A 27,600-nucleotide genomic window follows, 5' to 3' on the forward strand; every position below is an offset into this window, starting at 1 on the left:
TGACAAACAACGTTCCCACAAGATCAATAAAATTTGTTGCAAAAATTATGGTGTCAAGATTTTAAATCTAACTTTTCCGCTAGTCTAATGCCACATCATATCTTTGTAGGCTATCAAACTGCAGCAAAGTCTAAGAGGCTGAAAATACTGCTCAGGCAATTGGACGAAAAGAGAGACAACAATAAAGCATGGCTCAACCTTGTGTATTGAATCACAAATTCTTGGTATCATAAAGTAGCCTACAATGTCTTGGTAAAAAAGTGAGATATTAACTCATTTCATTTCTTTCAAAAAAGATAAAACAAAAATTACCAAAAATAGGTAAATGCCAGTTGCATCATGTGATTTCGCGGCTGAAAGTAGCGAAAATAATTGCAAATGGCGTATTGGCCTTTAGGGTTTTGCTGAATGAGATGATGCATCACTGCCAGTGGCGTAGCAAGGGGGGCGGACCGCCCCGGGCGGCACGTCTGGGGGGCGGCACTTTTAGACAGGACGTTTTTTTTTTTTTTGTTGATAATGCAAAAGTACACGGAAAATAAAAGCAAACAGAATGGCAACGTTCAAAACAGTGGCGTAGCCAAGGGGGAAGAGGGGTTTGGGGGTTACAACCTCCCCTTTGGCATGCATGTGACGTCACGATATTGACAGTGATACTTTCAGTCTCTATGTCTTTAAAACAAAGTTTGCCTAATTTTAAGCGAAACTGCATTAAAAGAGCGAGTTTTGCCAATACCAAACATTCAAACATCTCAGCCAGGAATTAGTAACAAGAAAACATAGAGACTTAGCTTTATTAAGTTACCGAAAAATTCCCAAGAAAGCATGATCTTATCCTTTTGCTATGCCACCGGACAGCACCATTTTACAGGAATATTTAATATTTATACTAGGCGATTTATACCCACATTTTTGTTGAAAATGCTCTCAGAATGCACCAAATCCAAAGTAATTTTTCAAAATTTTCTGGGGGAGGCCCCCCAGACCCCCGCCGCTGGGTGGCGTCTTTGGCGAGGACGCCGGCCCTTAAAACCCCCCCTTTCAAAATTACTGGCTACGCTACTGGTTCAAAACATACAATAATTCCACTTTAAGGCAATTAAAAAATTTTCATTTTCACATGCTTTTTCTTGAAGGGGCGGCAGAATCTGAATCCGCCCCGGGCGGCACATTCCCTAGCTACGCCACTGATCACTGCAATGTAAAATCCTTGTCTGCTATCTGATGTTATAAGCTTGCGGTGTAACTGACAACCATTGGTGCCGGATATTTCTAATTATTAAATTCCTCATAAACATTTGGAACATTTTTTAGACAAGAAACTTTAAAATATTCCACAATAAAACCCGATGTGGGCACACACGAGTGTTGAGGATTTGTTCACACATAGAATAACAATCTTTCAAAGAATAACTCACAGTAAACAAACAAGAGTTGAAACTTTTATAGACAGTTCAATTAAAACAAAACAAAAACGTTTGTGTTCCTTGACCTTTTAAGAAAATATAAAAATAAGAACAAAGCTTGGCTTGCTGATTTGGAAGAATCAACATTTACTTCAGCAACCACTCATGGCGTGCAGGAGTTGCAAACCAACAAATGAAAAGCTGAAAAATGAAAAGCAATACCCCACCAAATGGTAGAATAACAAAAATGTACAAGCCACCAGGCGACAGCCTTTCGCCCAAGTGACCGGAAAGAACAAACAGCAAGAATCGACGACAGGGGAGATGATCAATTCTTTATTTCCTACAATAAATACATCGGCTGCGATGGGTGATAGTCCCACGCGGGTCATAATGCAAACGCGAGCGCTCAAGCAAAAATTGGTTTACATGGGGTCAAGACCCCCGTGACGTTTCTTCTTTTTTCTTGTCCTGGGAGAGATGGGGCGCAAGGACTCAAGTTTGTGGGGGCGTCTTGAAAAGTCATCAAACCCTGCGTAGGATGTAGGGTACGGGAAACCAATAACCTGCGATGGAATTTTATCCCCATTGGCGACATGACCGTTGAAGGTGGGGGAGCCACTGGACCCATTGTGATGCCGACCTGCAAACAAACGATCGAATTATTGACGTGTTTCACACAAACTTATCTTCTTTGTTCAATTCAAACTACCAAATCATAAAGTGAAACTATTGTCGCCATCTGCTGCCACAGGAGTGTGCACATTACAGCAGCAGCCTAAAGGTTCCCCTGAGGTGGTAGCATTTGCAGGTAGCTCCATTAGCAAAAGCCTTTTAGTCGCCTCTATGATGTCAATTACTTCTATGATGATAATGATAATAATAATGCTTTATTTTGCGCCCATTGCGAAATCATACAGTAGGCAACACTGCGATCACAGATGCAACAACAGACAGGAAGCAGCGAAGGGACATTCATCGAGACAGCTGCTTCCATTATTATGCAAATACGTGTCTTGCTATGACATAGCCAGGTGCTCTGGAGCGGTGTCGAACCCACGTCGCGCAGACGCTCTCACCACTCGGCCACGCAACCGACATGATTGTCGTGACGTCATGAACAACAACCCACCGTGTCTGGGTGACTCGTTGTGGGAGGACGCGATGATTTGCTTCACGTGACGCTTCGGCGCGAAGTAATTGGAAGCGATGCTCTCGTTCTTTCCGCGGTTCAGCTTCGCCAGGTATCGATCCTCGTCGCTCCTCTGTTGCCATAGTAACAAAATCAAGTATTACGACACCGGTGATAGCTTCTAATGCTGTTGCAAACAACACGATCGAGTTTCGTCTTTTATCGAAGTGCGTTTCAAGAAAGAGGTGAAATAATATGCGTCAACAACTCAGTCGGCTAGCAGCTTCCCATGTAAGCAAACCAGATAGAGTAATATTGGTCCAACTCTCGTCCTGTGCAGTTGAAAAGCGCGTTTCAAAATAGATCAATTCAGTAACACATTGTGACTGAACAACTTGTTTTCAGCAACATCACTTTAGAAACAAACCAGAAGACGTGCTGGCAAGGTGTGTCAGTTGTTCATTGCCTTTTAGTGAAGTTACCTGAGTAGAACTTTGCACAATATAAACTAGGGTTCCCTGGCTCGAACCCCCCCTCAATACACTTCATAAATTCTCGTACCTGGGAATAACTTTCGGCTGAGCTGCTCGAAGGAGGGGAATACCCCGTTGAGGTACTACACTCCGGTACAAAGTTGGCTTTCGAACCATTCCTTGCTCCTGTGATGCAAGTGCACGAAATAATAAGTAATTTCATACCAGCATCATTAAGCTGCCAAACAGCGTCGACTAAGCGTCCAAATACTCGCATATCAGCCGCCATAAATAACATGTTATTGGCAAACACAAATTTTGAGGCAACTTAAAAATAGTGAACAAGTTAAATCAGTTCTTGTTTAAAAAGAGAAATCCAATCTTCTTTTCCACCTTCAGGCAAGTCATAAAGCGCTCGCCAAATCACAATCACATGCTTTCGATGGGGTTTTGTTTGTCAACTTCGTTAAGGCTTCAGTGTCATGGAGTGGACATCAATGCCAAAAGAACAAATGGAGGATCAAAGAGGAGAAATGGCGATTGTGAAAAAATGATTGTTACAATCTGACTAAGAACAGCGAATGATGCACTGGCATGGAAACATATGTGAGGCAGTCTGGCAGCACTGGGATGACCGGTTGAAGATATTAAAGATGGCATGTAATGGATGACACAAATACCATAGAAGGACGGCTGGTCTTCAAGCTCGCCTGAACTTGCTATGCTACGGGATACATTTAGCTATCTTGGTCACCTGGAGAAGGAAGCGATGTCTTTGAGATGGTGAGATCGGGAAGAATCCATCTTCCTTGATCCTCATCGTATCTGGACTCCGATCGGATGCGGTCAAGGTTGCTATAGTTACAATCCCGACGAACGGTAGGATGGATCTTTGCAATTAGACCCTGGGAATATTGATTGATAAAAAGACAGCATTTTCAGAACAACTCCACACTTAATGCACAGCATGACAGTACACCACTTGTTACTTTTTTCCACAGTCATGACAGATCACGCATCGTTTGTGGTGCAAGTCCTAAACAAAACCTCCAGTGACAAAACATACACACGACATATTAGTGCCGGTCTTTGGGGTGTGCAAACCGTGCGATCGCACAGGGCCCGCAAATTAGGGGGCCCGCAATTTACTCAGAAAATGCAGTAATTTTATCATTTCCAATGGAAAAATTCAACAAGTGAATACAACAAAGGAATTACCAACAAGAAAAAATAGAGACTCAACGGGTGCAACCTATTTTGTCCCCTGAACATTTCGTACCCTAAAAAGATCGAGAAAAAAAACAACATAGCCGAAGTCTCTGATCGGAGTTGTCGCAAACATTTCAAAATTTCTCTCGATATTTTCAGGGGACGAAATAGGTCGAAATTTGATTTTGTTACTCCGATTTCAGGGTACGAAATCGGGGTACGAATTTTTCAGGGCACGAAATAGGTTGCATGCAGACTCAACATAGAGACATAGCTTTATTTCCGAAAAATGCTGAAGAAAGCCTAATCTTATCCTTTTGCTATGCCACCGGAGAGCACCATTTTACAGCTATATTCATACCCAACTTTTTGTTGAACATGCTCTCAGAATGCCCCAAATTCAAAGTAATTTTTCAATTTTTTTGGGGGGAGGCTCCCCAGACCCCCGCCACTGGGTGTCGCCTTCGGCGATCACGTCGTCAAGCTTCGCCCGCCGACCGTCAAACCACCTCCCCCCCCTTTCAAAGTACCTAGCCACGCTACTGAATTGGATCATTGTCATTGGGGCCCGCAAAGCATATTCCGCACAGGGCCCGAAATACCCCAAGACTGGCATTGGACCTATAATCCCTTCGAAAGGCGTCACCTGCAAAAGTTCAATTTCTTGTTCTTGTCTTCGTATCGACGACAGATACTCGCTTCGGTCTCTTTCAAACTCGTAATTCAAATCTTCGATTTCCATTTTCAAACTTTCAACCTGTGATTGGCGGTAAATGTACATTATTAACTATTTAATGCATTGTCACTCGTATTCTGATTGCATTCAGGTAGGAATGCGCTGAATCGCTTCCGTAGCGATGAAATCGAAAAGTTATCAAACTTTTAAATTTTCCCGTCAACGGGTTTACATAAAAAAATATGAAGCACAAGGGGACTGGGTTCGATACCTGCTTCTTCTGTTTGTTAATCACTTTGTCCTTCGACTTCATGTCATTGTGAATGCTGTCGTAAACATCAAGCATTGTGTCGTCATCGTCACGCTTCGCCGCTTCAGCCAATCGCCGCTTTCGTTCGTCCACGTGCTTGGCACGTGACTGCCGCCTCTTTTTCGCTGCCTCATCACGTGACTTCTCTCCACCAACCATATTTTGTTGCAACATTTGAAGTCTAAGAATGAACCATCAGAGTGGATTAAGTTTGCTGCGGTGTAGCTTGGCAACACTGTAGGCAGTAGTGAAGCGAGATGCGTGAAATGCAAGTGGGGCACCAGCCGTCATTCTGATGCAAAGGCTGTATGTTTGCCGCAAAATACAAGCAATAGAAGAGCCCAGGTAATAACAATATTTATAGAGCGCCACATCCAAAGTCAAACTATGCTCCTGGGCGCTGTACATGACAATGGTGATAATTAATACGGTACTTTCAGTCATAATATTCAGTGAAATAGAACGTTTTCAAGCGAGGTTTGAATTCATTTAAAGTTTCAGCTTCTGTTACAGGTAGTAGTAGTCCAGTTTTAATCCGGTGATGTCCCCGTTACCGAGGGTGGCCGGATTCACCTCCAAGTGCCGCAATCATCTTCACACCCTGCCTCCACATCGATCTGTCTAGCGCGTCCTCTCTTGTCAAGCCCACCTTGCTGCTTTCTTCCTCAACTTGCTTTTTCCATGTTTTCTTTGGTCTTCCTTGTTTTCTACGACCCTCCACTCGCAACTCCAGCGCTCTTCTCAAAACATCATCTTCATCCCTTCTCAAAACATGCCCATACCACCTCACTCCATTCGCTTTTGCCAACTTATCAACACTCTCATTCAACCCAAGCAAGCTCATAAGTTCTTCGGTATTCCTTTTGTCCATCAGCTTTACACCACACATTGCTCTCACCATCGCTCTCTCAGTTCTTCTTAAAATCGCCAATTCGTTTTCCCGTAAGCACCATGTCTCACTTCCGTACAGCATTGCAGATCTCACACAACTAATATAAATTCTTCCTCTCATTTTCAACGGAAATCTTCTACCACATAACAACTCTCGACTAGGTTTTTAGCAGGTAGGTTTACAGGTCTTTACAGGTAGAGCCAACCTCCATGCTCAATTAGATCTCTGACTACAAAGTCAAAATTTGTTTCGAACGTTGCATGAGTTCGTGAGTTTAGGAAATTGAACTTTGACAACGCACAACTGTGGTAGGCACTTTAACATTACCCACTAGTCGAAAAGGTACGCAATCATGCGTGACATGTTCATTCGCGATTCAGCTGATTTCAGTCACGTGACTCGACACGTGATATTCTGATCGAAAATTTTTGATACAAAGAAATTCAACTGAATGCTTCACCACAACCACCGTTGCCTAATGGTTAGGGCAGAGGAGTAGTAATTTCGATTTCGTGGGTTCGATTCCCACCCTCTGCTAATACTATTTTTTCTTCTGCAACTGAACTGAGTGCAAGAAGGAGCTTAGTGACTGCAATCAATGGAGTTTATAAGGAAAATTGTGACTAAAACACAAAACAATTTCACATTGAAAAGCAGGCACTCTTCGACGAGTGGGTGATGTAAAAGTGCCTACCCACAACTGTACCTCTTCAGCGCCTCCTCGTGTTGGTTCATGACGTCATCCTTGTTATCTCTTTCGTCATCATCGAGTACAGCACTGAATCTCCTGCCCTGAGCTTGACTGCCGATATATTGCGCCACCTAACGTTAAACAAAGGTGCTTTAGTGTGACCATTAAGTGGCGGAAATGAGCAACAAAAGACAATCTCTCTCACACCAAGCTTCGGTTTAGCTCTGAGGAGGAAAAATTGCAAAACACTGAACAGAAACCGAAAGAAAGATCGGTGGAATACTAACCTGGCCAGCAGGCATTTCTTGTGAGGCTCGTAGCTCATTTTCTTTTCCCTGAAAAAAATTTCATTTTATAAATTTGGAACTACTGTATATCGAGTGTATAATTGCACCATTGCCTTAGTGCGAGATCAATGGTAAGTTGTTACAGTTGCATTAACTTAAAAAATAGTCACCTAAAATAAAAGCCTGATTGTGAAAACATCAACTGCAACAACGGAACAAAGCTTAAAATAAAAAGTTTATTTTAACTTTTGCAACGCGACAACACGAGTTTGATACGACAGTGACGTAATCACCTCGATAGAAGACTCATAGAAGCCTGCATCGGAGGTTGATGCGGTTGAGGACGCAAGCTATGAGAAACAGAAAGCAAAAAGAAATGAGCGTTACAATGTTGTCCGAAATGACTTGAAAAAATTCGGTCATTTTTTATTTATTTCGGTCATTTTTTCTGATGAAAATATTTCGACCATTTTCACAATATCATTAGAATTGTACGCATCTTTAATGCACTTTTTCGGACATTTTGACCGAATTGACTATATTTTTTTCAGACATTTTGCTAAAAAATCGGTCAATGACCGATAAATGACCGAAAAAAAAACCAGCTTCCACAGGCTATCAATGAGGTGTGTGACATTCCCAGACAGCAAAGTCCTTCATTTTTACATTGATTCAACGTTTGCAGACTTTGAATCAATGTAAAAATGAAAGATTTTGCTGTCTGGTTCACAAAGGTATGCTGTGTTATATATATTTTAGAAAAGAATTAGGCATGATGAAAAAAACATTAAAAGTCAATGCTTTCTGAGTGAAGTTATCTTGTCATGTCTATTTAATTTTCTTCGAAAAATTATGAACCATTACGACGTTCCGATAGATCATTAGAATCTTTTGCCTACTACTGGAAAGTTGATTGATTGATTGATTGAATCTTTATCCTCGGACTGGGAAAGCTCCTTGCAGAGCTTAATCCTGGCAGTTTCGCATACTTGTAGAGGCTTTGAATCACTGGCACAGGCCCGGTCACCGAGATTGACAGAGTGAAGTTTCCGATTGTTGAAGGCTTGTTGTCGGGGAATTATTCCATCCATTAGATGCCGCTGAATGGAGAGCAGCCCTTAACGTGCATTGCTCAAGCGCACACCCCGAGAGTCGAACCAGCGCCGCTATTGATCTTGAAGCTTCTTCGTTCCAGAAGTGACGCGCTAACCAATTGAGCCATCGGGGCGGACGAGTTCATAAAAAATTTATGAAAGTTGGACCGCTTGATCTCAATGTTACTAAACCTCAAAGACCACAATGAAGATGACACACAATAGTCACAATCAAGACATAGAAACAACGTCAAAACCTGTAACATTACGGTGTAGCCTTTCTGTAACGTTAATAAACCGTCACTGGACGTTTTTCGTACGAAAACGCTCCACATTGTTCACAATTGATGCTATTTCCGGCAGAAAAATTGGTCCTTGAATGTGAAAAGAACCAATCTTTCAAGATGGGATACGACCAACCAGCAAGCAACCACTGCATGCAACCACTGCAAGCAACCACTGCAAGCAACCATTGCATGCAACGACGGATGTTAAACGTTAACAAACCTTATTAACAAAAATATTCTTGACAAAACAAAACAATCATCCAACGTTTGATACAAAGGGATGCTTTTTAGAAAGACAGGCAAGATCTACAATGCCTTGCAAAACAATTTGTCACTTTGTGACTGATAAAGCACAATTCAGATCGGCTCTGGGTTAGTGGACATCCATTCCAGAGCTGTTGTTCCGCGCATAAAAAGTTATTGTGACGTCATCAAGAAAACACCATGAGCTGCACTTCCAAACATCGACCACGACCGAGCAACATCGCGACTGGGGAACGCCCCATTGTGACATGCAGGGCCATCACAACACGCAATGCGGCCTACTGCTATCTCCCTGGCCGCTCTCCTTAGCCCCGGCATCTCGTGGATGGACTTCTTGACCGAGACCTCCAGCGCATGGTTGTAGATCAACTCGGACAACTTGAGCATGAAGTTGGCCGACTGACGATAGACCATGACGTCACTTTCGCCCGATCCCGCCACACTCATTGCGTCACTCATCAGCGTGCTAACGTCACTGACGCGCGCCTTCGTCGTGCGTTCGCTTTCGGAATCGGCGTTGTCGTCATCCGAATCGGATTGGTCGTACGACGATGACGAGCTGGTGACGTCGCTGCTTTCGTCATCAAACTGAGAGAAGCGAGCGAGCTGGATGAAGAAAGACTTGAGGAGCAGTTCGAACCAAAGTGAGGTTTGTCATCGCAACTGTCTTCAATTTTGCGCGTTGCCTTCAAGTTATTTCAGTTTCCCAACAAATTGTGTCAGTCATACATCGCCCCACAACTATTAAGTGCAAAGCACAGTGGCGTCCGGTTATTTAAGTGCTATTCCCAGTAAAGTCTATTTCATTAGGTGCTAAATGGTAATACTGCAGACAGTGCAGACGCATGATTTTCTCAAGGGGGGGCATTTGAAATGCTTTTCGAATCGAGATGAATTAAACAAACGCTTATTTGCTAATTATAACCAGCAGATTATTGTATAAGATTAGCCTACCATAGTCAGCTTGCAATGACGATATTTTGTTAGTTTGCAACAGCTAAGTTACTCATTACAAGTATAATTTGGCACACCGAATAGCACCTAAATATCCTGACGCCAGTGTGCGCACCTATTCGGCAGGCACCTAACTGTCTGCACCTAAAAGACGTGGACCCCAAGAATCTGCCTATGAACAACTTCAAGTTCAAAGATGCTAAACTTTACAACACACATGGTTTAAAGTGACTGACTTCCACATCTGTTTCGACTAAATGTTCAGGTGGAATATTTTCAAAAGATAACAAAAGAAAAACATTTTGTGTCACCATCACTCCAACTTTATTCCCCACTAAATCAAGACACCATTCGTCTGGCTGACAACTACACAACTCACTTCTTTCTGTATTGTTTCCAAAGGCACGCTGGGTTGAAGTTGACTGGCTGCAGCTGCAAAGAACTGCTGTAGGTTAGCGTTTTATTTTTGTCGGTTTCAAACATGAGTAATTTGGTTTTCAACAACAAATAGTTTCTTGCAATATTACTACAATCACAGCACAGCAAAACAATGTAATCGATTAAAATCTATTCAAGGAATGAAGACATTCACCAATACTTTGCTTGTCATACCAAATAATGATAACAAAAAGGAAAAAAGTCTAAAGATACATATTTTATCACGACCAGAAATGACAATACTGTACCTGTTTGCGACAGATGCTGATCGTACTGGCTCCGGAGTTTGTTCATATCCTCTTGTAACTTTGCGTTGCTCATTTGTTCCGCTTCGTATTGCTGCTTCAGTTGCTGTATCTTGTCCTCATACTCCTTGACACGAAAGTAAACTTAGTTACAGTAGACTCCACTTCAATCGCATGTTGCTATGTGTGACACGCGACTGAAAATGCTCAACCAGCAACACAGAAACTGAAACGTTTTGTTATTCTCGACAATAAGCTGTGAAGTATCCTGTGGGCATGCAGTGTATGAAAACAACTTCGTTTTCATAGTGCCTTCTATTTCGTCATGTTTAGGATTATGTCATGTTGGATAAAAATCAGATGAAGAGAAAAAGTTAAGGAAGTCAATCTTCATGTCCATCTTCCAACATTGGATCAAGTGCCTCACCAAGACGCAGCCATAGTGAGGGTCGAACTGGAGACCTTTCGAACGCCAATAAGACGCTTCATCACTCAGTTATATAACCAACGAACCATGACCACGAGTTCATCTTGTAGTTTTTATAAAGAAAAGTTTCAATAAAATTTACCTGCTTCAAATTATCGGACTGCTCTGATGATTGGTTGGAGGAGTCAGACTTGGATGACATCTGGACATCGGATCTAGGGCGAGCAAGAGGAGACTGACCCTCCAACAAAGCTGGAAGATTTGAAACGTCATCAACAACCAACAAACTTTGACCGACGATGAAAATATCACGCAATTTAACACTGTGGCAGTTGGACAAGGAAATGCTTTGATCACATTCCAGATATTAACACGAAAGAAAACAGTTCAAAATCAAACAGTTCAAGTAAAGCTCACAAAGCTGACCATAAGCCTGCTGTGATGTAAATTGTAAATGATAACAATTTTATGAACATTAAGTAGAGTTGGTGAAATTGGTATCAAAAAGTTATTCTCGATCTAAAATCGAGAATAATTTTGAAGGGCAATGCACAGAGAGTAGGAATGTACATTTTGTTGATTGCGTTAGGTACTGTTCAAAGCAGATGCTGTTACCACTGTACACATTGACCATGTGCAACATGTAGACCTATATTGTGTATGCACTACAACTACTGCGCAGTGAAAACGTTTAGGTAAGGCCAGTCTGCACTAAAGCTAAAGCAAGTGGTACATACACAACAGAGTGATTTCTCGCTGTTCAAATGTGCTTACTGTTCCAATTTAAACAGCAACAAAGATCATCGAATATCAAAAAATATTCAACTTTTTTCACTGTGTAGATTCTAACGATCTTTTTAAGCCTGATGCTGCGAGTTAGTTGTGGCAATATCGAATTACACGAGCTTTCGGAACACAGTTCCCTAGTCATGTGCTATGACGAATGGTGTTGAATTCAGTGAGTGGTTCTTTCATGTGGCTTTCATGCTCTTTGGTTTAGCTTGAGGCTGCCGGCTGTTGAGTTTCTGTGCTGTTAGGCGCTATTGTAGTGAAATTTTGTTGAATCAGTTGTTAGTAGATTAGGTGACGTAGTTCTTCCCTTTCGGCAAGGTTGTTGATTTTTGGATTTTGCCTGCTGATGAATATGGCCTCTTTCAAACGTAATTGTACCGCGTAATTGTACCGCGCGACCAAATATTCAACTTTTGTTTCCATTTAGAATACTTCTTTGTAGTTGTGTAAAATCCACGTCACAAACTTTTTTCTGTCGAGTTGCTATCGCTTTACGATGGTCGATCAACATTGGGAAAATATGCGAACTTTGCCACCAACCACTAACCGAAACTTATTGCGCTAATGTTTATTACAAGTTTACAACATCCCGGATGTAGATGTTGCATCTAACAAAACGATTTAAAAACCTGCATCGTTTGACGTATCGTCGTCTTCCAGGGCTAGAAACATTAAAGTGATGGTACAAATATATGTTATCACAGTTCTCAAAATGCAATAGAAAAATACAATATAGTAGGGTCAAAATAGGAAATATATGGGCTGACCCGAAAAAAATTGCAAGAAAACGTTTTATTGATTTTTCCTTTGGCTTAACCTCAATAGAACAACATATGAAAAGTTTTCCAAGATTTGAGCATCACAAAGTCTGAAATATGACGTCACAAAAAGTGGCCTATTGCAGGTAAAAAATCTCTCTGGACTGTCAATTGTGAACCAACATAGCTGTTTATCCATAATTTGTTGACAATGAATTCATAAAATAAGTGTCTAGTGTTGCTATTTTTCCATTATAATAGAAAATAGATAGATTTTGCTTGTGTTACAATTAATATTATGACGTCATTATTATGTCATGATGCCTGTAAGAGATAGCCGCCTCTAAGCAAGCAGTTTTACTGAGCGATTATTACTAGGGTGGACTGAAAAAATTTTTTTTCTAAAAAAATCCCCCTCCAAAAACCTGGCAAATGGCCTAAAACTGGTTTGGGGGTGTTGCCCGCTAAACTGGTCGAGCCCGGGGCCGATAAAGGTCACAGAAAGGTCAAATTTCAAAAAATTGCCGTAACTTGTGAACCAATTATGATAGAAAGGTGAAACTGGTCTTAAAAGATGCAGAAGGGCAAAGTTTCTATCTGTTGCAAGAGTGAAGTCTTATCTATCTTCTTCAGAAATAGAAATATTTCCAAAAAACTTCTTTTTAGAGGTCTGAGACACTAAAATATGGAACAAAACTTGTAATTTAGTGAAGTTGAACAAGACAGGTAGCTACACTGTGCAAACGTGAAATTATATAATGCTATAGAAGATTAGCTATTAAGGAATGATCAACACAATGTACAATAGGCGTGAACATCCAGGTCAATCATCTGTTCTCTTCCTACCAATGATCGATATGTACCCCGGTGACAAAACATGTATTCTAGCCACACTTGACTTCACCTGTAAGTTCGCAACAAGGCACAATATTCCACCTGTTATAACTTTTGATCAGCCATTATTTTGGAAGGCTTCTGAAATTGTTAACGAAGTTGAAGACTCAAGTCCACTAAAAGAAATTGTCTTGTTACTTGGTAGTTTCCATACATTCATGAATCTGTTGGGTACCATCAGGACATTGATGGAGGGAAGTGCACTGAAGGAAGTCCTAGAAACAAGCTATGGCGAGAATGCTGTGGTACACATGATGAAGGGAAAGGCTGTGCAGCGTGCGCTTCGAGGACATCTCCTAGTAGACCATAGTGTCTCACCAACCAAATTGTCTCAGAGATCATTGAATGTGACCCAGAGTTTGAGATTTGCCATGTTGGGAATTGTCCGAGAACTTATCGAGGCCGATCGCACTGGATCATGGGAAATGCATCTCCATACCATATCCGACTCTCTGCCAGTATTTGCTGCCGCGGGTCACCCAAATTATCTGAAGTCAGCTTACCTATATCTCCAAACGATTACTGTCTTAGAGATTGAACACCTTGATGTGTTTCAGATGTTCATGCAAGGATACCATGTCATTCGGCGAAGTGACAAATTGTGGGCTGGACTAGGTTGCGACTTGGTGATCGAACAGACGCTAACGAGATCACTGAAAAGTACTGGGAGGCTTACACGAGGCAGTGGAATGACGGAACATCAGCGGACCATCTGGACGATGTCGTCTCCTGTATCATCTGCGTACTGTGCTATGCAAGAGTTTTGTGATATGAGATATACAAGCAGTGAACAGCCAAAGAGAAAACTTCAGCAAGAATTTCAAGGGACACAGTAGAACGGACTAAACTGGCTACTCCACTCGAACTCTATAGCCCATTTAAAGATGAGATCACACTGCGCAATATCATTACTGGGATGAAATCTGGCGCTGACGTGAATGTACACAACCTTTTTGCTGTTGGTATGGAAATTGTTGCCAAAATGGATGGCTAGTTGATATTTTCGTATTCACATAGACGGAACACAAAGGTGAAAACATTGGCATCAGCGAAGGCAATCAAGATTGCAGATGAGCGATTGATAGAACCATCACTCCTGTTTCAGAGGTTTATGGTTGCGTCGCAGTCTGGAGACCTAAGCTTGGATGAAGTGATGCAGTACGAACTCTGCCCATATTCACCATCTTTGTTTGAAGCTCAAAATCTATTACGCAAGCCAGGCAAACCTGCCCTTCTGGAAGCAATACGGAACTATGCCGCTTCTGTGGAAAGTGCTGTTCTTCGGACTGCATCAAAGACAGAGCACTACGTTCTAGATGGGGGTCCTCTCTTACATCGACTGAAATGGACAGAAGGATGCACATATAGTTCAATTGTGGATGATTACGTATCTTTCACAACTGGGTTGTATGGTAAAGCAACTGTCGTTTGCGATAGTTATGGAGGGCCCAGTACAAAGGATCATCATCAACAGTATCATAGCCGATGCGGCCTTTGATGAACTAGATGCTCAGTTCGTAAATTTTTCCAGTGTTCCCTTTGTCGCGCAGTGTCCCAAAGTGTTCTTGGTTGGCTGATTGATGTATTGAAATTGGATATAAATGTTGTTCTTTGTCTGCCACGAGCACGTTTCCCGAGAAGGCGGCCGCTTAGACAGAGATTTTCGAAATCTTCCTTTCTGATAATGTGACCGAGAAATTTGAGTTGCCTTTGAGTTATGTTGTTCAATAGTTCCTTATCTTGATGTACTTGGTTCAAAACTTCTGCATTTGTGATGTGATCAGTATATGAAATCCTGAGCATTCTTCTGTAAAACCACATTTCTGCTGCTTCAATGTTACGCCTAGTTTCTGTGTTGAAAGTCCATGTTTCACAACCATACTGGAGAACAGACCACACTAACACTTTGAGAAGTCGCACCTTCAGAAGAATAGAAAGCTTGCGATCCAATAGAATAGGTCGTAGTCTATTAAAAGCGTCTTTAGCTAGGCCTATTCTTCTTCGTATCTCTTTCTTACATCGTGCGTCCGCTGTTAAGAGAGAACCAAGATAGTTGAAAGAAGACACTTGTTCAATTGTGTTGCCTCCCTGGTGAAGTACAAAGTGGGGTTCAGGACTTTGTTTGGAGATAGTCATGCATTTTGTTTTTTTGTCATTAATTTCAATTCCATATTTTGCACTGATGTCTGAAGTTTTGTTAATTAGTGTTTGTAAACCATCCGGGGATGTCGCTATGAGCACAGTGTCATCAGCATAGCGAATATTGTTTAATGAGATGCCGTTCACTAAAACTCCCTCATCAATACCTTCTATTTCTCTGAGAATCATTTCACTATACAAGTTAAACAGATCTGGTGACATCACACAGCCTTGTCTGACCCCACGTTGAATTTCAAAATATCTAGACAGACCTTCAGGTAGGCGAACTGCAGCTTGTTGTTGGTAATACACATTCTTAATTATGCGCAGGTCCTTGTGATCAACGTTAATGTTGTTCAGCATCTCACAAAGCTGTTCGTGACGAACTTTATCGAAGGCTTTTTTAAAATCTACAAATGCTAGATATAGGTCTTGCTGGACTTCGATTGCTCTTTCACCAAGCATTCTCATCGTGAAGATTGCGTTGGTTGTTCCCCTGTCTTTCATGAAGCCAAATTGATTGCCCCCTATTTCTGGAAGCAATTGCCTTCTTAAGCGTTGGAGGATGATCTTTAGCAGCAATTTCACAGTGTGTGAGATCAGACTAATAGTGCGATGTTTGTCGCAATCAAGTGTTCCTGGAACTTTGGGTAGTGCAATGAATACTGATTTCAACATGTCCTCAGGAATCACACCACTTTCATATATTCTGTCTAAGAGCTTCCATATGATGTCTATTCCTTCTTCGTCTAGAGCTTTAAGCATTTCCACACAAATTTCATCTGGCCCAGCTGCTTTTCAGTACAAAGGATAACGCACACCAAAGACGGAAGACATCTGCTGCTAGAAAGTCAATGTGACCGAATCTACCAAATTTGTTGGGTGAAGCAAGACTTCCTGTCAAATGATACCAACAAGCAGTCACTCGTTGATATGATATCAACTTGACTAAAATAGTGTGACTGTTATGTTGTGAAAGCAGAAGGGGATGCAGATGTAGACATAGTACGAGCAACGGTGGATTCATCTAAACTGAGAAACACCACGCTCATTGGAGAGGATACAGATCTCCTTATTCTGCTTCTCTACTATGGTGATGTAGACTGTAAAGATCTGCACTTCCGATCAGACAATGGGAAGCCAACTATCTACAACATCAGAGTTCTGAAAGATTTACTTTGGAATTTGGTCTGCACTGACCTGTTGTTTGTTCATGCATTTACAGAATGTGATACATCTTCCAGAATCTTTGGTGTTGGAAAAAAATCAGTGTTTCAAAAAGTTATCAAGGGAGACTCTGTATTGCGATCATGCTCAAATGTTTTTTGTGCACTACACTCTGAACAAGGTGTAGAAAGTGCTGAATGTAAGGCTTTAGTATCACTATTTAATGGGACAACATCTGACTCGCTCGCATTATTACGTGATGGCTATCTTTGCAAAAAAGTTGTGACATCAGGCACATTTGTTACGCCTGAGCAGTTGCCGCCAACAGAATACGCATTGAAGTACCATTCATTACGCTGCCACTTGCAAGTGATGGCATGGATGGGCCTAAGTGCTCACATGGACGCTGAAAAATGGGGATGGAAAATTCAAGGGGATAAACTATTACCAGTGATGAAGGACAAAAACCCTGCTCCTGACGCTCTACTAAAAATGGTTAACTGTAATTGTTCAACTGGGTGCAGTACACTCAGGTGCGATTGTAAGAAGTATAAACTTGAGTGTACAAGGGCATGTGGTCCTTACCAGGACGACAACTGTGCAAATATTAACAATGCACCCATTCTAAAAGATACTGATGACTGATTTATAACTCACACCTGATAAAACAGTTTCGTGAATTCTGGTATATCAAAGTCTTTTTTGAACGTATTTAGTGATGGAAAAGTGTGAATAAACAACATATGAATGAAGACATTGGCATATTGATGTCATCAGAGATGAGGCAAACTGATTAAGTTTTCTGTAAGTCAATCTTTCGCACACGTATTTTTTTACTATATCTCCAAATACTTTAAACTTGTATATATTCGTGTAGCCTAAATAGGTGAAAACGTCATGATGATGTAATAGATGACGTCAAAAGTGAACGTTAGAGTACTGTGTTAACCAGGGGTTCCTAACCTGGAGGCCATGAGCCTATTTCAAGGGGGCCTTAGAAACATTTGAAAAATAATAATTTTTTTAATTTATTATCTCTAAGTCCACTCCAACACTACATAACAAAAAAAATAAATTAAAATTTAATAAAAATACTAGTACATTTTGCCCAAATCTGTGGGTTTTTCAACAAGGATATTCAATATGACATGCGGCCTGCTCTTTCCACCGCCAAACCAGAAATTAAGACAATGCCACAGCAAAAACAAGCTCAACCATCACATTAACTGCATATGTAATAACTAATTAATGTATTATCATGTTTATTGTGTGTTGTATTTATATCATTTTATCATTCTAAGTACCGGTTTCTGTATAAACAAGTTTTTTAATTAAAATGACGTTTCTTAATTTTTTCAAAAGGTTGATAAAATAGAGGGGCCATTGATTTTTCAAAATTTTCAAAAGGGGCCACGGTGTAAAAAAGGTTGGGAACCTCTGGTGTTAACTGTTAAGATTACTGGGGTAATGCAGTTTATAGTTAAATTTGCCATTTTTATTGGTTAAGAATCAGTGTTTTTTTGGATTTGGTACCTATATACGAGTATTTCGGTAAAATGGCGGCCATCTTGAATTACGTAATATTTAGACCCTTTGTGACGCTCGAATTTTGGAAAACTTTTGATATGTTGTTCTCTGAACCGAAAACTATTGGAAAACACCAAAAAACGTTTTCTTGCAATTTTTTTCGGGTTGGTCAGCATATTGACCCTACTAATACTGAAAATTAAACAATTCAATCTTCCCGTTTGTAGAAGGGACGTTCGGGATTAGATACGTATAAACTAACATTTCCTCGGACGCTGAAAAGTTTGAGTGTTCATCACTATTACTATCTTTTCCAGAAGCAATTATATCTGTGTATGCTTCTGCGTTTAGTTTCGTATTCATCAGATGAAAGTTGCAACTACTGCTGGAAAAGACATTTTCTCGATTAATCAAAGAGTTCGGTTTAATCCCTTACCTTTGATCCCATCCGGACCCAACTGTCCAGCTAGGAGTCCACGGAGCTTTTTAATTTCCTCCTGATACTCCCGGAGCAAAGCATCTTTGGGATCCTCGTTGATGTGAGGTTTGTTCTTGATGTTCTTGGCTCGGTTCGCATAGCTGTGAAGATGAAGATGATGATTTCATTCTAATGCAACGATGGAAAGCGGGAAGACACAGACACAAAATTACTGTAATCCAGTGGCCAACCCCAGTAGTGGGGGCAAAACCGAACTTGGATGGTGATGATGATGAGTAGCACTAACACAATGAAAATGAGCATAGGCGTGTGACAATAACAAGTACAGCCACTAGTTCTTGTTTCTTGATCGAATTTCCATATTTCCATCAACCACATCCACAATCCAGGGAGGTATAATATATCATTAGTATCACACCTCCTTGGATATAACTTGGCAAGATGCATCCGCATATCGCATTTACTGGTAACTGAAAAGCGTTTTCAACATCACCAACTAAAATGTTCGAAATCATTCAATACATTTGAAAGTCATTTTTATTTGAGGCTCGTTTCGTGCTCTGGCGTTCAGAAAGTTGCATTTAGTAATCTCAAAGTTCGAGGGGACTTAACCACATTGTACAACAAGCCTGGGGTCGAGCAGGCCAAAGTGATCAACTTTGATACAATCCCCTCCCACTCACCGCAATGTGCTTAGAGTTTCATCGTAGTTGTTGTCGGCAGGGGAGAGACAGGCCACCATCAATGTCTTTGTGTTTCCCCCAAGAGAGTCTTGTAGCAATCTGGTCAGCTTTGAGTCACGGTACGGTATGTGCTTCGACTTTCCATCAACTAACGCTGATATAACGTTACCTGGAATGTAGTTGATGTTAATGAAATGCATAAAATCGTACACAGTTTCCTAGCGGTCCCCTAAAATCGTGGGGACAAAGCATGTCCTGGTCGCATGCTCAGGAGTTAGTCAGGTCGCATGCTCAGATAATAATGATAGTTTGGAATTTTAAGCAGATTGTGGATCGATAGTTTCTTGAACTCGGCTACATTGCAAAGTGGTAAGGACATATCTGACGAGTTCTCGACTGTTCGCATGCCTATCTAAGAATCTTAAAGAGCATAACGGAGAGATCGAGATGGGGACTAGCGAAACCAAGCTTTGCAGACAGGGTCACATCAGCAGAACATCAATCTACTTTGGAAACTTGTTAAAAGATGACTACTCAAACGATTTTAAAATCTTCCTCAGCCAACTTGATAAACTTACCAAGAGCCGACAGAGACAAATTGATCTTGGTGGCTTCTTTCAGCCTCTCTCCAGTTGATCCGGTCTTTGATTGGCGTTCGCTCCCAGCAAGATCGACAAGATTGAGCTTGCCAGCCCTGATATGATCATCACCGTCTATGCCTGGAAGAAGCAGCATGGTAGCACAATGTAACAACTACGTGCAGAAGATAGTGTCTTTGATAAAACTAACAAAATTATTTAACACATTTCAATTTGTCACTAACCAGTAACCAGTAGTAATTTCATAGTAACTTACTCCTTGACACAGATCATAACCAAACTATATTTTCAATACCTCAATCAATACAAACCAGAGCTGATGTTAAGAAAATTTTCCGCGCTTATTGTATATAGATCATTACCAAGTTATCTTAAAAGGTCGAAAGCGATCTCAAACGTCTCTCATTTGCGACATGTCTTGGTTATTTCAACATGCACCAACATCATAGGCAGAAAGGACAAAAACAAGCAAAAACAACACCAACATTGCACCTTTCATAAAACACAGTTTTGAAGAGCATAAACACGCATTACCGATGTGGACTTCGTCGGTAATAAAAGAATCTTTAACAATCAATAAGGTATCATTTTTAACATCAGTAACCTAGTAGCCTATAGGCACCAGAAGAACGCAAGTTACTTTAATATGGACTTCCTTGCCTTTTCATCCTAATAGTTCAAGTACACAACCACAAGGCATAAGCCTGGAAATGCAAAAACTATCTTCTCTGAATTCTGGAGAAACATCTACACTCGAATCTTGTATTCCATTCGTGTATTATGGATAGCAGGGAGTAAAACTTCTCACAAAATTGACAAGTTTAAAGCACAAACATGAACCCACATCAGTTACAACCCATGCATGACAACAAATAATTTGAAATACCTGCTAGAATTTGAGCTAGGGAACAAAACGAAAAACTTTATCCAAGGTTGAAATCGTTTTGGGATTAATAAATTGATGAATTATTAAATTTGATTCATGAATAAAGCAGTGAATAGTTGCATACAAATAACTGGTTAGCTGAACCAGTAGGTTAGTGTTTGGACGAGAGACAAAGGTCCCTGGTTCGCCACTAACTGATGGCACATGCAAGATGTTCCTTTTGAAGTCAAGATGTTCATCTCCAATCAATCCAAATAATGATAAGTTGATGCGCAAGTGATACAATATGTCGCCAGGCCCGGATTTAAGGGGGGGACAGAGGGTACAGTTGCCCCGGGCGCCCTTTTAAAGGGCCCCCGACGTGAATAATAGGATTTTGTGATATTATTATTATCTTTTAGCCTTTGAAGTTTCTGCAAAACGCCTCCTTTTTTTTCAAGGTTAATTTTTAGTCACAAGGTGGCAACTGAGCTTGGCGTAAAGGCATTAGCAACATTGTGGGTGACTTCCAAGTTACGAGGTACAAAAAACTTTTTTGCACGGGGGCCCCCGATCTAAACGTTCCCCGGGGTCCTCCATCAGTTAAACTCGCCCCTATGTGTCGCAACGATGTATGTTATATTCCGCAGTCCGTTACTTTGTAACTCCATGTTTGCTACTCCACATAACTTTAAAAAACTTCATTGTACTAGTGATTGTATTTGTCTAGTTTTTGCTCAGTCTGTAGCCTCACACTATGACGTACCCGTGTCGCAGGCTTCCAAGTAGATTGTGAATATTGAATGGGATCTAGAGGAGTCAGCGTTCATCAATGTGGCTCCCACCGCTCTGTTCTTCCATCCTGCCTCCATGACTCTTTCACACTCCTCCACATTACTCACCCTCTGCATGGACAGGTCCCGCACGTAAACTCCCTTATCGGGATGCTCCTTTAACTAGGAAGCATAACACAAACATGACTTTATGTGACGTCATAGCAGAGAACATTGCAGGCGCTCGTAAGCGTATCTTTGTTGTAACCATGGCAACCACGTCCAAACCATTGTTGCTATATTTGTTTCTGAGGTTTAGTGTGGAAGAGCAAGTAACGATAAGTTGCCATAAGAATTTACAGTATATAATTAGTATGAATCACAGCAGCAGTTGGGATTTACGCATGAAAATTAACAATTTACACCAGGGGTTCTTAAACAGAAGTGCACTCATCACTACGGGGTGCGAGACTTGTTCCCAGGGGGTATAGAATTATTATTGTTAGTTATAAAATAACGTAAGAAGCTATGTTTGTTTACCATGTTTCAACCAATAAATAATCTGAATTGTATGCGGCTACCTATTACTTTTCAGCCATTCTAAGGGGGGTGCGAGAACGATTTCGAGATAATGCCAACAAGGAAAAGGTCAAGCACCACTGATTTACACAACAATCGTTTGAGTAGAACAGAAGGTAACTTTTGAATGCGTGGCACACCATTCATGAAGTGAACACATTCGGTACTTTTTGAAAACACAAACTTTTCATGACAATAAAGTATTGCGAAACTGGTAAGTCTAGTAAAGGAACCCAAAACTGAAAAAGTAAATTATTGTCGAGATTGCGCGAGTCGGGAGAAGGCCGTGTCATGACAAGTCAGTTAATGGAATTAAATCGCTTGAAGCGGCGTGCGCAGGAGAGGATTACGCTGTCATCCATTGTCTCGAAGCACTTCTAACGATCGGTAAGCACAGACAAGTGATGCTTGATATGATTGTATAACCAGCACGAGCCAGGTCGCAATCGGGAAACGTTCGGTGTTGACGCGATTTCTTAAACAGTCGTCAACTTTGTGAAAACCGCCCCATTGTTTCCTTGTTAGAAATGTGCATTGTTTTAAAACAATAAAAGCGACAAAACAATACTTGAAACCGTTGCATTGGGATATAAAATGTGACAGTAGGAATGATTTTTTACTTTAATTACCACTGTAATCGAAATTAAATGTTTTAAGTGTAATTTTGCAGTGATTGATTTATTAAAGTTCTTCTCCAACAAGCTGTAAGACACAACACCCATCGCGACAATTGTTGCACAGTACAAAGTATATTTGCACAAACTACAAACCTCTAGTTTTTCTTTTATATGTTTGCTGAGTAAATCTCTCACATCTTCGTTGTAGATCTCTAGGTAAGAAGCATGGACCAAGTATTTGGTGTTTTCTGCAACCTACACAAAGTGTTCAAGCTGCATAAGTATCCCAGACAACAATTCAGTCGTTTCTTTCCATTGATCCAACGTCTATAGACGTTGGATTAATGTAAAAAGCGACTGAATTGTTGTCTGGAATGGGATGCTAGGTGAGAGTTCACGACTGCATGGGAGATAGTTCTGTCAACAAGATTTGTCTGTCAGCAGATATTAGCTGAAAGATTTGGCCCTGAAAAACACTAACTTTTACCAAATTCAAAATATATTATATACTACACATTTCACTACCCCACAGAAATACGAGTTCTTTTTTCGGCTTTTTCATCTCAGTCGTCAAAGGTCTGCTTAACCCTGAGGTAGAGGCACAAATAGGTCTTCATACAGTAAGTAACCACACAAGTCTATTGGCAGTAACAACCACACTTCGGTAATTAAGAAAGTATTGAGAGTCGTACAATGGTGTTAAAAAGTTAAAGGATGTTTTAAAACACAAAACACAGTATATAGCTTCTACATTATTACCGCAATGCTTTCAAATATATGTTGAAATGCTCGGGGAATGACGCCCCTCTGGGTGGGGGGATTATCGACTCCCTGCATGCTAAAGGACTTCCCGCATCCAGTTTGACCGTATGCGAACACCGTTCCATTGTACCCCTCCACAACTCCCTGCGCAATAAACAAGTAACTTTGAGGCCGCAAGGATCAACCCCAGAGTCGAACAATGTGACATCTATAACCTGAGTTGAATTATTTATTTTTTAGATTTCTGGAAGAGAAATAACGTCCAGGCCAAGGCAAGGCAATAAATGTTGTAGCAATACTTGTTCCATCTGCAGGGTTGGTTTAAATGAGTTAGGATTAGATTTAACGTAATTTCTCGTGCTTTAGAAAATAGACCAAATGAATGGATAATGTTAACGTGCAAGTAAAGTATTAACAACGGCAATGAAAACATTTGTTACATTTTAAAATAACGGCAACGTTAAGCGAAAGAATATCAGCTTATTTGATGTTATTGCAAACATTCGCATGGTACGTAAACAAAAAGTTTAAATAATTAATAGTAGATCACAATGTTAACATGAGAGAGTCATACAATCGGAAAGACGCAAACAACCACACAAACATCTGTATAACCGCCACTGTTTATGAGGAGCAGTGAAACATGATCTTGTTTTGTGACTTCATAAATAATTAATTGTTATTACACCAAAGGAAGTAACAATGTGAACAGACAGAGCTTCCAAGTAATAATGAAGAGGTCATAAGTGACTTGTTAAGATTATTCTGTCGGTGGAGATATAACAAGAAAAAGTTGGCGCCACGGTAAACAACGCCCTGCAGACGAGGAGTTGGGCACAAAATATGATCATATCTTGCAATCATGTAAACTTGTGTAATAAGTATCAACATTAGTTGAGGTAAAAATTTGTAAAATCTCAACGGTTTTTAAGAGTGTCGTTTTCCCTCAAGGTTCGACTCTGTAGCATTGGCAATGACCACAATTCTTGGTTCGCAGGGGAAAGATGAAACACGTCTTTGTTTCCACGTTAAGTTGTTGTATGTACTTCAATGTGTTTGTATCTTTAATAAATAATTGAAAAGGCAAGAACAAAAGATGTATGTTTCCGGTGCTGTTCTAATTCCACACGCATAGGCCTACATCAAAAGTTATCGATGACTTTATGAAACGTTACAATAACTATTGGTATCTGTTGTACCACTACCACCAACCGTCAATCCAGCCGCAAGGATCAAGTGCGCCACAAGCAACCTACCCTGCAGGAGGTACTTCCATACGTTTACGAAATGCAACAAAACACACTCATCATTATGTAATTACATTTAAGAATACAGAGGCAACCTAAATAACCTAAGCTGAAATTTACATTTTTGAAATGCACAACTAGCTACGGTGCAAGTTAAGCCAGCCCTGGATTGTTTTGTCCAATAACAAATATGTTTGTTGTCAGCAAATAAGCAGAAATATGCCATAGACAAAATGTAGTTTTTAGGTTCACCTCTACTAAAGGATAGGCAATGTCATTATAGATTTGTTCAGTAGTAGAGTCAATATAATAAGCGCCATCAAAAGTAAATTGTTTAGGTGGTTGGTCGTGGTTCCCATCAGGCTTCCGTATTAAGCAAACCCCTCTGTCCTCTTGCATGTCCACGATCACCTGCGCGATAACAAAGCATCAGCTCATTCCAACATTCACAAGACCACAAACGATTCAATGGAATATTTGGAGACAATAGTTGTTTTGCAAATGAAGTAATAGAAAGCAAGGTACTAACCTTGCAATTGAGCTTGCGCTCGCGTTCGTTGACCGGACGGCAACGAACGATGACCTTGACCGCCTCAGCCATCTTGCCTGTAAACAGGTTCGTCGCTTTCTGTGAAATAAATCAATTGTGCAGTGAAAGCCAGGCTAGAAAATTGAGATGATCCTATACTGGTAAACTAGGTCGGTATTTCAGTCGCACAGAATTAGGTTACCCGCATAAAGCGTCTGTTTTACTGAGCTTTCTTCTGCAAAGAGCACCTTTTTTCAAGCACGACGGAAAATAGCAACTGAGCCGATTTGTTGTAACAGACAAAGATGTTTTTTGGCTTGGATGTGGGCACCAAAACGACATTATGATGTAACAATAGAAACGTTGCTGAACGAAGAAACTGGAAATGGCAATATAGCAGAACCACTGGGGTTAGACTGGGTTGAAAAAGTTAAATCCGTGTACAGAACACTTTGTTATAAAGTTCAATTGTTGTCAACAAATACACACTTTACGTGAACGATCTTCCCATCTCTACAAGTTGACATCTAAAAAACTACATTCCAATGAATTAAAATCAACCGATTTTCACCTATTCTACATTCTACCTTCAAAATAAAGTTTTTAGGAAAATCTAATCATTAAGTTCAAGATGAACATTTCGAAGGCGTTTAATAGACAGGCAGTTATCAACCAACACCTTGTCCAGTAGGTCTATTTGATGAACTGTAGGAAATAAAGGAAAAAAGAAAATGCATTAATTTTGAAAAAATATCACTAAAGGCTTATACGAATTTGTCAATGAGATACCTACAGAAAAAGCTACCAATAAACCTGCTGCAGTGCTGCATACATTTGTGATATGTTACCTGAGAGGGCTTTATCTTCAATGCCATGGCAGATTTTCATTTGCAACAAAAGAAAATAAATAAATATACAACTTAGCTAGCTTTAAGAGGAATGTCAAAATCTATGCTCAGGTTACATGCAACTATTGACCGAAATACACCGCATCTTGCAAATGTCTATCTAACTACATCCACTTAATAAATGAGCTTTTGCTTTGTTCTAACCATAATAATAACTATCTAAAGTGATGTTTGTAAAACCTAATTCACTTACTGGAAGGGAGCTAACAGCCTCATTTTCCTCAGCCGGCTCATACATATTTAAATCACCTTTTCAATGTGATGGAATGCTTTGTTTTGAATAAATCCCATCATGAGATTGGCACATCTGTATAATTATGCACATTACAAAAATATTGTTGGAAAAACTCAAAGTAAGTTACTGAGAAGCTGGTAACAAATGATTCTGTGAAGTCAAAATGGTACACTGCCATTGTTTCTCATAACAATACACCCCTCTATTATCTTCAAAATTGAAGTACTAATAAGCTGTTTTGAGATATGTAGCATATATCACTGCTGAAAGCTTACAACCAAGATGAGAAATAACTGCAATTCCTGTCTTTGAAGAAACTTTTGAATGACAGAACAAACATCTGTGTTTATTGAAATGTCTCATGACTTTACAAACTTATGTAAAATCTTTATTCTAACTCTTTCTGAGAATTCCCAATCTAACACTTAGGTTATTTATGCATGGACTCTAGAAAGCTTTAAGTTTTGAACAGTGGTGTGTGCAAACGTATCTTGTTTCATATCAATAATTTAAACTCACTGATAGAACTGAACCTGATCTGTTGAAATATTTAATTAAAAATTCCACACCTTTGCAACATAACATTGGTAACCTACAAATTTCAAAAAAAAAAAAAATCACTACAAATCATGCTATATTATACTCATACTAGTTGTAAATGCTGATAAAAATTGTATTCACTGATATGATATAAAATAATATTCTATTCATGGAAAAACGGTCATTGCCTTGACATAAGTGCTGCCAACTGATTTCAAGAGGATCATGCCGATGACACTTGAAATTCAATATAAATCAGCAATGATCATAAAAACACAATGAACAACATTTATTAAGTACAATATAATGATGGTACTTACATTTGTACAATCAGTTTTAACTCAGTTGATGAAGAACAGGTTGGTTGTTGAGGCGTTTTCTTAAAAAAGTTGAAGATTTTTTATGCAACGTCTATGACATGTTGCAGAGTTTTCTTTAAAAAGGGAATAATTATGATATACAAATATCTACAAAAGTTGCTGCCTGAAAAAGGTTTTGTTATTTTGTTAAAAAATATATATTTAAAATGCACCATAAGTAGTTGAATTACAAAAACAGACTTGCAAAGTTTATCAGTGTTTTTCAACTGTGTTTGTTTCACACTTTTTGTATTAAAATTGTCTTGCAGACCACTAAACAAAATTCAGAAAAGCTATATATTGGACTGTATTGGTTTTCTGTTTTTATTCCGTGTGATGTTTGGGCTTGTTTCATTATTGTTCGGAACTTCAGGATTATTAACTTACTTTCGTATTAAGCTTA

The 27,600-nt window shown here is 40.0% G+C and overlaps 1 protein-coding gene across 1 annotated transcript; it reads right to left on the bottom strand.

The window, feature by feature from the left end:
* Positions 1-187: 187 nt before the first annotated feature.
* LOC145777088 (kinesin-like protein KIF17) lies at positions 188-27,316 on the bottom strand. Its single transcript, XM_082588375.1, has 22 exons — positions 27,159-27,316; positions 26,257-26,370; positions 25,156-25,254; positions 24,879-25,037; positions 23,377-23,523; positions 22,771-22,872; positions 21,415-21,604; positions 19,763-19,903; positions 19,185-19,353; positions 18,499-18,641; positions 10,928-11,037; positions 10,362-10,485; positions 10,055-10,107; positions 7,370-7,426; positions 7,077-7,124; positions 6,805-6,920; positions 5,168-5,387; positions 4,867-4,977; positions 3,766-3,916; positions 3,100-3,197; positions 2,539-2,671; positions 188-2,049 (listed from the first exon to the last, which is right to left on the bottom strand). The coding sequence occupies exons 2-22, from the start codon at positions 26,299-26,301 to the stop codon at positions 1,832-1,834; spliced, it is 2,634 nt and encodes an 877-aa protein (XP_082444501.1). The 5' UTR covers positions 26,302-26,370; positions 27,159-27,316; the 3' UTR covers positions 188-1,831.
* Between the last annotated feature and the right edge of the window lie 284 nt (positions 27,317-27,600).

The sequence above is a fragment of the Aplidium turbinatum genome, chromosome 9 (genome assembly GCF_918807975.1).
Source record: "Aplidium turbinatum chromosome 9, kaAplTurb1.1, whole genome shotgun sequence".
In the NCBI taxonomy this organism is placed as follows: Eukaryota; Metazoa; Chordata; class Ascidiacea; order Aplousobranchia; family Polyclinidae; genus Aplidium; species Aplidium turbinatum.